Raw genomic sequence first — 14,843 nt, 5'->3', positions numbered from 1 at the left:
TTGCGGACTGGCAAGATAAAGCAAAGGCAGTTTCTCAGAACATAACAGCCCCACAATAGTTACACATGGGGTTAAACACATATAGTAATTAATAAGTGGGACAACACAATAAGTCTATTATGCAATGTGAGCAAGGTTGGGAGGTGAGATAGGGATGGTGAAGTGCAAACAATGATCAGCTAATGTTAGACAATATATCTGAGTTAAAATTTTAACAATAGAGTATGGATCCAAATATAAACGCATGGGAGGGTGAAGGTGTGCAATAACGCAAGGGTTAAATAAGACAACTAAAAAGCGTACAACCTGGGAGTTGGTGGGGTTTGCAGAACGAGAAGTAAGTGGAAGTTAGAGACGGAAAAAATACATGGGGGTTGCAAAGGAGCAGATGTAAATAATAAATAAAATACAGGGGTAGGTAAAGAATTGAGAGTATGGTGGTTTTGAGAGCAATCTAAACTTTGGTAGGATGGCAGTGGGTTATTACGGTGCAGTAATTATGAGTCCTCTACAGCTGGTGTCTAAAGGTAGTGGAGGGGAGATAGGTGTTTCCAATTATCTAGTAGAATATCATTTGTAGTGACTCTGGTCAAGTGCTTTGTACCAGTCAGGTTCTGTAATGGTCTAAGCAGAGAAACTGGGAAGGAAGGCGTCCAACACAGGAAAATTGGTTTTAGAGAGGCAGTTGACTAGGAGTATACTGCTGGAGGGCGTGCTACAGATAGTGTTGCTTCACTGTCGCTGATTGGCAGCACGAGAGCTGAGGGATATAGGGGGACTTTACCGGTAGGTCTTTGTGTGTAGACGATAGGAACCTTGAGAACCAGTGGAGTTTGGGGGGCCATTGGCGAGTTGATTTTGGAAAGTCGGACGTGGCCTAGATCGCATAACGATGAGTGTATGCCAGGGTTGCCGTGGTGGGTTAGTTTATGGTGTTTGTTTGTGATCAAATGCTGGTTCACGGAGCATGGCAATCAAACTACTTGTCCTGGATAGACTGCATCCAATTCTATTGAGTAGTGGGATTTCTTGAGGGTATTTGTGAAATGAATTCGATTCCAGTGATGTCAGAGATTCGGGAGGTGGGTACTTGGTTTGGGCTAGGGCATGGTGTCAGTTTTTTAAAGGGGTAGCTATTTTGGGCGGCAGTAGTGGCAGAGTTAGTGCTGCTCTTATGGTGGCGAATTAGGGGATAGCGCAATTGTCCAAAGATTGGTTCTTAGAATTTGTTGGAGTAATTGCTTGAGTGGTTGAGGTGCTAGGGACAGTCGGGTCGTATGTCTTTCTGTATCAACTAGGGGTTCCTTCAGATACAACATGGACGAAAACTGTACTATTCTTTTGTTGCGTTTGTCTCTTCAGCTATTGCTATGGGGTTAGAAGGTTTTCTTGATCCACCCAACTCATGTTAGTAGAATTGTTGGGGAACGAGACGACACTGGCGGAGCTCTAGGCTGTGTGGGCATAGTTCGCATCGATTCGGTTTTTGAAGGCAGCATTGGTTTTAGTGGTATTTAATGAGATTTGGGAAGGCACGAAGGAGAGTGTATGGATTCGAAGCTCTGGGCTGGAGAGTTTGTTAACGAACAAGTGTCATAAAGAAGGGCCAAGAAGTAATAGCAGAATGTGTCGTATGCGTAGCGGTGGAGTCAGAGAATCACCCGCAGCAAGAGGACATATTGGATGTATACAGAGAAGAGAGTCGTCCAAGAATTGAATCCTGTGGCCCCATAGAGGAACGCAGACCGGACACAAGACGCTCCGATTTGACACAACTGACTCGATCAGAGAAGTAAGTTGGTGAACAGCGCGAGGCAATCATTAGAGAAACCGAAGGTCTGTCGAGTCTGCCATGAGGATGTGTGGATTGCACAGAGTCCAACAGCTTGGCAGGTCAATGAATACGGCTGCACAGTATTTGTTTCCCTATCGATGGCGGTTAGATGTCGTTTATGACTTGAGCGTTCGTGGCGATGGTGCAAACTCCATGCACAGCTCTGAATACCAGCATTGCAGTCGGCACGGGACAGAAAGGTGTGGTCGGGAATTTCGAATGGGTAGAGTAATTCTGTCTGAATTTGTTATTGATCTATTGGCTTTGCGACGACCCCTTAGATAAGTGCTAGGGGTAGTGATGATATAGGTCTGTAGCATTGTTATGGACGGACGCTTGATGGGGTGTATCACAACTCCTCCGCGTGAGTTGACTGTAGAATGGGGTGCCATAAAACAACCGGCTCTGCTCTTCCTCAATTCTTTTTCGGGGCGTAGTCTGCCCGTGACCCAACTGAGCCCGGCTACATTAGAAGGAAGGGTTGAAAGAGGACTGTAAGTAAAACAATGGAGGTGGCAACAAATTATTGTCACTAAGAGTCCGTCTTTTCAACCGATCGCTAGTAAAGACAGGGTCCAGATTTGTCCAATTTGTAGCCGTGGGATCTTGTAAGGGGTCGTATTTTGCCAGCTGCCATCCTCTAGGACATAGGCCTCGTAGCTGTTATATTTGCGGCAAAGAAAGAGAATGGGGGAGTTGGGGCGACAGTGTAGCAGAAGAGGGAAGAGAGAGTTGCTTGTTTTGTGCGGTGGGTGGGTGCAAAGCCAGATGGGAATGGCCATTGGCCAGGGACTGTTGAGAAGGAAATATGCATTTGTTTTTTGAGAATATCATACCAATTAATGATAGAAAATATGTTTGCCTGAGTCGGTGTGGTCTTGGTGTGTTGACTGTGACAGATACGTTTCTCTCTCTCCTTTAGACTCAAGCTATTTCCAGAGAAACGGCGATTTGATACGTGGGAGCCGAATCCAAGGTGGTTCATACTTAATTTGCTACTAGAGGACTTTTGAGCCTTCCTATTCGGCAGACGAATAGAATCCCAGGAACTATTTTTTTGAAATTCTTGTTGTTTTTAGCCAGGCACATGCAAGTCTTTGCCAATAGCGAAAATAGAGGTACGCCTCTTTGGTAGCTGTATACTGTAACATTCTACACCTTGCGCTGGTAATACCTTACGATTGGCTTTTTCTGGTGGATGTTGTTCATCTTGCATACAAAAGATTTAGCTCTTTGCAAATTATTAATCGCGCAGGAGGTTGATTATGTAAGGTAGATGCAATGTCAATTATGCACACGTGCCAGCAACGGCTCATATATAGGTCGCACCTTGTTTATGATAAATAGTCCATACTTACCTCACCAGCACTACCCACTTGTCAGACCGTGCTATTACCTTCGATCGTCGTTGGCTATTGCGTCCCTCCCCTTCCATTACTGTCTTCGAGCCCCAACCCGCACACGGAGTAGCGTTCGTCAGCGGTCCACTCCTCACCTCCATAGAGTCTCGACCATACGGGTATGAGTAGTATCTACCAATCTACCATTACAATTTGTCTAGCGTATCACTCATTGATTCTTGGAGAGATGGTGCTCTAACAGAATATTAGCAGTGCATTCTCAAAGTAGATTGAAGCAGCAAAGCGCTATCTATAGCACATCAGTCGATATATAAGAAAGCAACCAAGCTAATACTACTAGCATACGATGCAATTTGTAACAGGATAGTACAAAGAATGTGAAGACGAATTACGACCGAATACTGACTGTCTCAGTTTGGATTAAAGACCAAGCACCCTGTCCCTGCTACTGAAATCCTAATAAGTGTCGTCTGATTGCTATGCCCAGATAGATGTTCTGATCAGTCGAGATCAAACCGACTAACACATAACGAGGATGACAGTCGTGTAACAGATTGATAGGAACAAAAATAGAACACCTTAAAATCTGCTCATTCCACTCACAAGGACTTACTTACAGGTTAAAAGAGCAATAAAAACGAAGCCCTGCGTGTACGCCAGACGTACGCACCGTATCACTTCTATACATTCATAACACAGAGTAGATAGATGGTATTAAGATTAGCCCTAAAACTTATGAGATTCGGCCCCTCTAGAGTACGTTATAACATAACCCATCTACAATTTAGCAACAACTATCTTTACCTACTGTTATTTATTTTATTAAATTTTATTATTTGGGCTCCTTTGGCACCCCATTAGTTTTCTTGTCTCTACTTTGCATTCTCTTCCGCTGCAAATCCAACATTCCAGGTTTTTTTTTAGTTTTATTTTACTTGGTGTGTTGTATTCACTTTCACCTCCATGAGACTTTTTTATTATTTTTATTTATTTATTTTATTTATTTATACATTTATATTTCGTTTGCCTTGTCACCTCCTTATTCACCTCACTTGCTCAATTGTATTAATAGACTTATTTTTTTTCACTGTATTAATTGACTATAGTGTTTGTTTTACTTCGCATTGTGTAGACTATGTGGTTGTTGTAATGTGTTCGACTGCTTTGCTTTATCTGGCCAGTCTCGCAATTGTAGAGAACGTGTTTCAATTTGCTTACTGGTTAAATAAAAGGTTAATATAGGAAAAATTAAATAAAAAAAAAATATGTTGAACTTTTTCCAATTTGTAAGTCGTCTGGATAAGTGAGCGTCTGCTAAATGAATTAATGTAATGGTAAATGTAACTAATTTAACTGAAATGTCATTAGGACTGTAGTGTACCTCGTCTTCACTGTAGCTCTTCTTGACCGAGACCTGGCTCCGGGAGGAGCGTCGTAAAGACCTCTGACCCTCCTTATCCGCTGCTGCCTTTTTACTCTGCTGTATCTCCCGGGCTTTCTCCACCAACTTCTTTGCCTTTTTTCTCTTTTTMGATGCATTGGATTCCTGATGAAGAGGATTCAAATGMGTTTAAGAAGAAAAACTACAAGTGAAAGGAAAGTGTGTGCTGAATTATAGCTGCTAATTCAAAACATCKGTTTCATATTCCAACTGATAAAAACAGAGGCTATAATRACCTTAGTAGCTAGGGGACTCAGGATTTCAAAATCACTTCCACCCTCAGACTTTGATGCAGAGCTTTGGAAGACYACTCTGGTAAATTTCATCCTGAAYGTTCAAGGTAACAATAKAATGATAATAGTTTATGCCAAGGTAGTCGAAACAGCAAAAACAAATGAAATGCCKAAWWTTTTAATTTTCAAACATATACAATGCAAACTAGATATTACAAAGTCAGCATGAAGCTAAAGCACTACTGTCTGTAGTAATGTATCGTCCTGCCTTTAAAACAGTGTCCAGACTAGGGACAGGCCTCCATTGTGGACGAGTCAATCTTTGTCCAAACCTATTGCCTCTCTGTTACTGACCAACAGGATGCACAAGCGAGACAATTAAAAACTATGCTTAAAGACATCTTGGCCATCCCTCACCTGATGGGACTTCCTGTCTTGTCTGGTGGACAGACCATCTGTGCTCTGAACACCCTGTGTCTGGACTTGTCTGACTTCMGGGTGGACATCTGGACCGGGCAGTCCTCGGTGACTGCTGCAACATCTTTCACCCTTTCTTTTTTTGTTTTCCTCACTGGGGTTACTGGATCAACAACAGGTGTCTGCCTGCAAGGGGCTTCTCTGGTGGACCGCCTGACTGTTGTTGATGTGGAGGTGGTGGGTTCTGCTTCAGGTTTAGCCTCAGTGTTGGACTTCCCTTTGGGTTTAGAATCAGTCTCCACAGCGTCAGTCTCCATGGGAACATGGTCTTCTTGTGCRMCAGGTGAGGGAACTGACTCCTGCTCCAAGGCCTTCTTCCTCCCTCGTCTCTGCGGTTTCTTCTTAGCTGCATTTTTACCTGGCTGCTCCTCTGTTGGGGCAGCAGAGTGGTTCTCCTCCTCAGCGGCCTCCTCCCCAGCCTCCCCCAAGGCCTTGTCCACAGGCTGCTTCCCAGGACCCTTGCCGGGCTTGGCTGGCTGCTTGAAAGCACTTTGTCCACAGGCTGCTTCCCAGGACCCTTGCCGGGCTTGGCTGGCTGCTTGAAAGCACTCATGAACTGCTTTCGCTCAGTCTGGCTGCACTTGGGAGTGGATGATTCAGACTCAACGACACTGAGCTCCAGGTCCTCCTCCTGCAGGACCACGTTGGACTTCCTTTTTGGGGCATGCAGCAGCTCCGGTCTAGACTGGGGACGAGRAGAGGAAGCGGACTTCACCACTACAGGTGCTAGGCTCCCCTCTTTTTCCCTGGAGAAGATGGAGGCCATCTTTTTCTCTGCAACCAGGACTGGCTCGTGGCCGGGGGAAATGGTGTGCACCTCAGCTTGGATGGTGAGGGTTCGAGGAGATATCTGCAGGGGACAAAGCTCATTGGCTTTGGGTACATCCAACGTGTCTTCTGGCTCCGGGTCGACTCCGCTTTTCTCCCCCACTTTCTCCTCTCCCTGGCCCCGAGTCTGCAGGAAGTCCTCAAAGGAGATGGTGACGGTGCTCCCGTTCAACTGAGACGCCTCACCCACGTTCACCTCTAAGCTTGCATCACACAAAGAGAGCTCAGCCTCCTGGACCTCGGGCACATACTYCCCCGTTTCCTTATCCTCCTGCTGCTTGGCTTTAGCCTTACTGACAGTCACCTTGTCTTTTCTAGGAATTTTAGGAGAACCGTCGCAACTTTCCTTTTTCTTTGCAGGAGCCCTTTTTTTAGAGTCCATCTTGGGATGATTGTCTTTTTGAGCCTTCTCAGGACATGCCGCGCCAGGGTCAATCTTACCACAGGTGTCTCCAGCCATGCCAGCATCAGCACTGAACTGGGCCAGCAGGGCAGCTGTGTCACTACCCAGGAAGCCACAGCTGCTGCTCACTACGTTGCCCTCTGACCCCTCACTGTCTCCTGGCCCCTCTAAGACCACACACTCCTCYGTCTCAGTGGAACCTGCATCAGCATCAGTCTCCTGTAACTGCCGGGCAACTTTGCTGGGCTTCCTGCCCTGTTTCTGAGGGGGCTTGGCTGGCAGCCTCACAGGGCTGTCTAGGCTGGCTGGTGATTCAGAGGGCTGGGGCCCCAGGCGGTTCTCCTTAGTCTGCTCTGGGGTACTACCTTTCTCTCTAACTGGTGTGGTCTTCCGGCTGAAGTAATCCATGATGTTGTTGGACCTGGGTGGGGAGAATGGTTTCTCCATGGGCTTGGGCACAGGGGAAAAGTAGTTTGTGATCMTCTTGACAGGAGGAGCATGGGCATCTTTGCATGATCTCTTGCATGGCTGTAAAACAAGGTGAGATGATTACRCTCTCAATTATTAAAACTATGCAATGAAAWWWMTWWATCCAATGCGTTGACACAGGCTAGTGTAGACAGATGGAATTTGGTTGCACATACCTGAGTTTCAAAATCTTCAATGACAGATGCCATAGCAACGACACCAGCCATAATTTCACTGACCTAAAATAATTAAATGGTTTTAGTTACAGTGACTAACTAGTTGGTGCATTCTGGTTCAGTTAAGTACTTAGGTAAGTTACCTACTAACTAGTAGTAGTCAGTTAACCTGAAAAGCAGCAACTGTAGATGGATAGCTAGTTAAGGGACAGATCAATGGTGGAATGTGGTAGTCAGCGAAAACAAAAGAACACAACTTACCAGCTCTTCTCCTTGATCCCTCTAAGAAGACACAACCTCTAAGCTACGCGAACTGTCATTGTGTGGCAAAGTTGATAGCTTGATAACTAACTGTCTGTCTAGGGAAATAAATATCTTAAAATAATATCTATCTATCTAGCTATATCCGACTATTGTTGGATGGCATGGCTAACGTTAGTTGGAAAATGATCGGCTAGCAAGCTGCCCAAAACCGCGTAACTAAACTACAACGAAGTTTTAACATGTAACTGCAAAGTAAATTCTAGATATTAAAGACGAATTAAAGACACATATAAGCAATAATTCCGTATATTGGGTACACTGGTAGTTTGGTTTCAGTCTTCCAAAAATCCCGCCTGACTCGTCTAGCCCAAAGGCGCCAAATTGCCTTTCGCTTCAGCGTCACCAACTCCACCACTCACAGTGGCAGAACATGTACACGTCACGAACAGTTGTTGATGTTTTGACTGCAGACTCCACCCCACGTGATATTGTAAATAATTTAACAAATACAGCAAAAGCAGATAAAAGATCAACCCACTGCTTCTAGTTTTGAAATAAATGAGAGTGAAGTAGATGTTATTCGTTGCTTGTATTGGATGATCCATCAAGGTTTGTTAATAAATGACTGTACAGGTGGAAATTATGACACCTACTACAAATGCATACTCTGATCAGTGCACAGACCATAAAACGTATAGGCACAGACAGTCCCTGTCATTGGAAGATTGTGAAGGTTATTTTGACTGCCTTTGACAAAAGTTATTTTCAAAATTTTCCGAAACGTTGGGGTTGAAATTATATTTTGTAATAAAGTGTCTTCAGATAATGTTAATATAACTTTATGTTTTTACATTATTTGTAGAAAAGTCATCTAAACCTTGTTCCCGCTCTCAGTGCTCCATCTCCGGTTGCTTCCCCTCCCGGAATATTTGATCGTCTGACTTCCCGCTCCTGCGCAGTCTCCCTGGCCTAAAACACCACTTTAACTTTCGTATTTTCTTCTCTCTCCCCTCCGCAAACATGTCGGAGTACAGCTCGGTACCGGCACCCGGGGCTGGAGCTCCTCTCGGCGGACATCTAGCTATCGGTAACGGTGGTGGAATAAAAAAAGATGCCTTTGCAGACGCGGTACAACGGGCCCGGCAGGTGAGACAGAAGCGAGAGCAGTGTAGTTATGCGCGTGAGCGCCACTGGGAAGGGGTGAAGAAAATGTGACTATTGTCTTGTTTCGTGTTGTTAGCTTGCAAAGCTGGTTGACTATGTTTGGCGAGCAATCAATACGGTTGCCAGTTATGATTATTATAGCTACCTAGTTAACGTTATAAGTCAAGTGAATTTGAAGACCCAGTTGACGTGCCACTGCAGAAATACCGTGATGATGTTGTTACCAATGCATGCAAGTTGAGTTAGCCTCTCCCAATGTTGTTGTGCTGTTGAGAGCTGGCTGCTTCTGCTGCATGCAAAGACAAAGTCCTATGACAGACAAGCGGGCTCCGAGCCCTCAGCGTGTCTGTGTTTTTGAGTGCATTCCCAACAAAGTATATATCCTATAACATCATTTGATTGACATCATTCAGCTCACAAACCATTAGCATCTCATGTAATATTGAAGTTGCTGATCAACGTTAGTTAATACCCAGGACCAGCACAAATAAATCAGACATTCTCATCATTCATGATATGCTCTTTGAATATCTGTTATGTGTTCAAGTGACTTCAACTTTTGTGCATCAGATTGCTGCCAAGATTGGTGAATGTGCAGGGTAGCCCCTATGAACAACATCAATGCACCAGACGTCTTTCCCTTCACAGCAAAGAAACGACAGTTGGAGGACCCAGGTACACACCACACACACACACACACATACAAACATACACAACACAACTACTGGGGACTGTGAAATGGCCACTGCCAATGTGAACGTCTGATAACTGGAGTGTGTGCACACAGATTATTGTGAGATCAGATTCAACCTTTGTTACTTGTTTTTTTTCTTCCCACAGATCAACCTGAGAGCAAGAAAATGGCTCCACAGAGTGACGTGGACTCAGCCACAGCTCTCTGTAAGTTGCTCTTCCTCATGTCTCCTACTACCTACTAAACCTGCTCCATCTTACATGAATGTCAACTGTCTCCCCTGGTCTGTCTGTACTGTGTCCGGCCCCTCTCCCCTGGTCGGTGTCTGTACGTGCCGGCCCCTCTCCCCTGGTCTGTGTCAGTACAGTTTCACCACTCTTCCCTGGTCGGTGTCTGTACTGTCCGGCCCCTCTTCCCTGGTCGTGTGTCTGTACTGTCGCCCCTCTTCCCTGGTCGGTGTCTGTACTGTACGGCCCCTCTTCCCTGGTCGGTGTCTGTACTGTCCGGCCCCTCTCCCTGGTCTGTGTCAGTACTGTTTCACCACTCTTCCCTGGTCGGTGTCTGTACTGTCCGGCTCCTTCTTCCCTGTTCTGTGTCAGTACTGTTTCAGCCACTCTTCCCTGGTCTGTGTCTGTACTGTCCGGCCCCTCTTCCCTGTTCTGTGTCAGTACTGTTTCACCACTCTTCCCTGGTCGGTGTCTGTACTGTCCTGCCCTCTCCCCTGGTCTGTCACTGTGAGCATCACCTGTGTTTTGTCTTGTCCTCATTTTGCAGTGTGTCAGTAATCTGAGCCCTGTCCTCTCTCTATATATTTCTCTTCTTTCTCTCTTTCCTTTTACAGCTATCGGAGCCAACTGGCAGCACTGGCCCAGCAGAGGCAAGTCATTAGCATCATTTAATCCATAACAATCCAAGTAGGTCTCTTAAAATGAAGTGAAATAGTATTGGGGATTGGAATTAGTTCTTCAGCAGAAGATTAAGGTGACAATATGTTGACGATTTGGATAACGAACTGTGTGCTTTGCTTCTCTCTCCCACAGTGCCAGGCTCACAACCACCTCAGAGGAGTACAGTGTCCTGATGGAATGGTGGGACTCAGTAAGTGCACTTTCTCAAATGCCACTTTATATAATGTTTACATACCCTACATTACTCATCTCATATGTATATACTGTACTCTATACCATCTACTGCATCTTGCCTATGCCGTTCGGCCATCGCTCATTGATATATTTTTATGTACATATCTTTATTCATTCCTTTACACTTGTGTGTGTATAAGGTAGTTGTTGTGAAATTGTTAGGTTAGATTACTTGTTAGATATTACTGCATGGTCGGAACTAGAAGCACAAGCATTTAGCTACATTCAAATTAATATCGGCTAACCATGTGTATGTGACAAAATACATTTGATTTGGATTAGTTTTTTCGTTTTCATGTGTTGAATTTGAACATTACTGGACACATCATGAACATCATAATCAATAAAAATTACAACTCTCCTCTCTTCCTCTCCTCCAGTCATTGGCCGGGGCGGAGAACAGATCAACAAGATCCAGCAGGAATCAGGCTGCAAGGTTCAGATAGCCCCAGGTGAGGGACTGTGGAAAGTGTGGCCTTTATAGTCAATGGTTAGGAGCAGAGCTATAGTTGAACTCTTCATCTGTTTTTATGGTTGTGTGTCCGCGCGCGCGCGCGTGTGTGTGTGTCCGCGCGCGCGCGTGTGTGTGTGTTATTGACTGTTGGTTGTTTTCAGACAGTGGAGGTTTACCAGAGAGGAGTGTCTCTCTCACAGGGTCCCCAGACTCCGTACAGTAAGTGAGATCCTTGTTATCACAAGATGCTGTTCACCTCTAGCCACTGAATTTACACAGCTCTATCTTTATGTATGGCATATCTCTGTAGTTCCACTATTAATGTGTGCTATTGCACTCATCAGTTGAGTTGACCCACCCCCCTCTCTCTTCCACTCTGACTAGGAAAGCCAAGATTTTATTGGATGAGATTGTGTCTCGGGGGAGGGGCACGCCCCCCTCATCCTTCCACGAGGCGACCAATGGACAGAGTGGCTCAGGGCAGGAGATGATGATTCCCGCAGGCAAGGCTGGCCTCATCATCGGCAAGGGAGGGGAGACCATCAAACAGCTACAGGTATATACAGACAGTCAGTCGGCCTCACCAGTAGCCAGAGAAGTGTTCCACAACACGTTGTGTGTTTTGAGATGTTGACAGTTTCATCGCAAACAGGCTGATGTGTGCAGTCATGCAAATTACTTTTTMGGTTGTTAAATCTACAGAGCAAGCATGAAAGAAATATAAGCAGGAAACTCTCGTATCTCATTACACAAGTATTTCATGGACCATGTGAGTGTTGTGAATCGTTGCCATCAGTAGGTTGAGCAGAGCTGACCATGCTGTCTGTCTGCGGCGTTGACAGGAGCGAGCAGGAGTGAAGATGATCCTGATTCAGGACGCGTCTCAGGGACCCAACATGGACAAGCCCCTGCGCATCATCGGGGAGCCATACAAAGTGGAGGTAACACAAGGCCTTGCTACAATCTGCATCCCATATTGAATTGGCATGCTGTACTGCAGCTCTGCAGATGGGGGATTTGGTAGCAACTTTTGATGTGCTAATAGCTGTTCTCCCTAAGGAGACTTAATAAAGTTGTTTGAATTTGAATATCTGTCCTGTGGGTCTGCTCAGCAAGCCATGGAGTTGGTGCAGGAGATACTGAGGGAGAGGGATCAGCCTGGCTTCGGAGACAGGAACGAGTACGGCTCCCGCATGGGGGGAGGTGGAAGAGCCATGGACGTAAGTGAGAGGGATCTGTGTGTGTGTGTGTGTGTGGAGAGGGACTCACATTCTCCATCACAGGTCTGATGTTTTATTCGTAAGAGAGGGAGCACCTTCCTTTAGCTATCAATCTAATCTATTTGGCACTGTCTAACCTGCTCTCTGATTGGCTAGGTTCCAGTGCCGCGACACTCTGTCGGGGTGGTGATTGGTCGCAACGGGGAGATGATCAAGAAGATTCAGAACGACGCAGGAGTTAGGATACAGTTTAAACCAGGTATATAACTTAAACCAGGTATATAACTTAAACCAGGTATATAACTTAAACCAGGTATATAACTTAAACCAGGTATATAACTTAAACCAGGTATATAACGTTTCATAGTCATGTCATATGAACTACTGTTACTCAACTAATTTACACGGTTTAACCACAAGTTCTGTGGTGTCTACTAACAAGCTCTACATTCTGTATGTGGTGTTGCACAAGACTCAGAGGAAATGTCCTGTCTTTGTAGATGATGGCACAGGTCCAGATAAGATGGCCCACATCATGGGCCCACCGGACTGCTGTGACAATGCTGCCCAGATCATCCAGGAGCTACTAGCAGAGCATCAGGGTCAAGAGAGGAGGGAGGAACAGGGAGTACATACCTCACACGCAAGTAGAGTATCTGAAAAACAGCCACTGCTCACACGCTTTCCTTGGAACTTTACAAACAAGTGTATTGGAGCTGCCATGATGCTGGCCTTGTGAACATTCAACGCATTAGTGAACGCACTGAAACATTGTAAAACAAAATGGAACAATTGTAAAACAATGGACTCCATAACCTAACAAATGATAGTCTAGTTGTTAGAGCATTCCCACAATTCCCCATACAGTACATTACTGTTATTAGGAGCGTAATATTCCTCACTTAAAAAACTCTGGACTGAGTCCAGGACAGGACTAAATAAAAATGTAATTAAGACCTCTTTCTCTCTCTCTCTCTTCCACCCTCCTTCCTTCTCTAGGTACTCCCGCGGGCCTCCAGTCGCATGTCCCGAGGGTGGCGCAGGGGCCGCAGCCGAGGGGCAGGGGAGCTGGGTCCCCCTGGTTGTGGAGGAGGAATTACTTTCTCCCATTTCCGGGCCACAAGTTGCCTTGTGATCGGACGGGCGGGGAAAACATCAAGGCCATCAACCAGCAGACTTGGCCTTGTGGAGATCATTCCCGCCAAGCGTGCCCCCAAACGGCGACCCTGAACTTCAAGCTCTTTGTCATTCACGATCCCGGCTCTCCGCTGCAGCACCGCCTATTCAGCGTCTAGTTAATCAGGTCTCTATTGTCGAGGATAAAAGGTATTTTTTTGACGCGCTATGCAACCGGGATACACCTAAGCTACACGCGGTAACAGTGCACGTGTAAATCAGTTGCCCGTGAATTGGCACGTGCGCACTTTGTTGCCACTCTTATCGGGTTTCTTGAATGGCAGGAACTCGCGTGGGTCAGGATACCTTCGATCTAGTAATCCTCCTGCTAATGACTCTTGGAGGTCGGTGATTGTCGTGATGCTGAACTAGCGGGATGGGAAGGGCCATCTGGAATGATACTGACATAGATAGCCTTAGAAGGTTAAGAGGCACTCCACCAGTTGGGGGCTCAGCTGAGTGCGGGGAAGATGTCCAACCACAAAGCGGCCCCATGTCCTGCTGGGTTGACTGCGGATCCTTGTTGGTAATTTCTCCCCGCTCCCGTCTCGATTTCACAAAGTGGCCACCAACTGTGTGGGCTCGGAATTGTGAGAAATTATCACAACTCCCTCGCCATTCACACGAAATCGCATAGGGGGGACATCCACCAGTGTTCCACCCTCCTGCCCCCTGCGCACTGTCGTAGCCACCCTTGGCGTTGCCATCGCTTCCAGGGTCCCTCTGTCCTGTTGTCCAGGTCTGGGAACCAGGCCCATGGGTCCCCTATAATCCTGATCCCTATTAACCCCAGGAACCCTCGGGCGGACATGCCAGTTGAGGGCAACGGCCGTGGAGGGGAACCCTGAGCAAGGAAGGAGGGGTGGAAGAGAGAGAGAGAGAAAAGAGGCGTTCTTAAAAAGTGAAGAATTTTTGGAATGATAAGCTTCCGTTGGAGAGATTCGTACTGGATCAACGTAGATAAGTCACGAGAGGTTTGTCTATTAAGAAATAGACGATATTTTACCCTCCTAACTTGAAGCCATAATTGTAACTTACGTATATGTGCGGTGCGAGAATTGTGCTGGAGGATTAGAGCTCACTAACACTAGTGACCCTCGTCAATTTTTAGTCCTCAGTTACGATTATGACGAGAAGTCCTACTTTATGTTTACAATATGCTATTTCCATTTTGATCTTGCAGCTAATGCTAACTAGGGTAGGTTCACTAAAATGCGATTGTTGCCATATGTCTGTCACGTAAGCATAGACTGGCGAGCGGGCATATTCTATGGCCAGTCCTTTCCAAATACACTTTGTATGTACAACAGTTTCCCCAAGGAGCAGTGGAGCAGTGGCTGTTTTGCAGATACGTACTACTGCGTGGTGAGTATGGTACCTCCATCGTCCCTACCCCTCCCTCTGACCCTGATGCTCTGCAGTAGCTCCTGGCCCGCATGTAGTGGGCAGGCAAAATGGGTCACCAAGGGCCGATTCGCGGGTGGGGCCCATGATGTCGGGCCATGCTT

General features: G+C 46.0%; 1 protein-coding gene and 1 pseudogene across 1 annotated transcript; one reads left to right on the top strand and one right to left on the bottom strand.

The window, feature by feature from the left end:
- Positions 1-4,576: 4,576 nt before the first annotated feature.
- Positions 4,577-7,922, bottom strand: LOC112078744 (ATPase family AAA domain-containing protein 5-like; the record flags this gene model as incomplete). Its single annotated transcript, XM_070442127.1, has 6 exons — positions 7,483-7,922; positions 7,222-7,284; positions 5,837-7,105; positions 5,287-5,777; positions 4,873-4,963; positions 4,577-4,741 (listed from the first exon to the last, which is right to left on the bottom strand). Coding segments are annotated over exons 2-6 (2,067 nt in total), but the record flags the coding sequence as incomplete, so codon positions are not given.
- Positions 7,923-8,367: 445 nt separating this feature from the next.
- On the top strand, positions 8,368-13,389 carry LOC112078745 (far upstream element-binding protein 2-like; annotated as a pseudogene).
- Positions 13,390-14,843: the final 1,454 nt, after the last annotated feature.

This window comes from Salvelinus sp. IW2-2015, unplaced genomic scaffold (assembly GCF_002910315.2).
Source record: "Salvelinus sp. IW2-2015 unplaced genomic scaffold, ASM291031v2 Un_scaffold6175, whole genome shotgun sequence".
Taxonomy (NCBI): domain Eukaryota; kingdom Metazoa; phylum Chordata; class Actinopteri; order Salmoniformes; family Salmonidae; genus Salvelinus; species Salvelinus sp. IW2-2015.
This window is presented reverse-complemented; position numbering and strand designations above follow the sequence as displayed.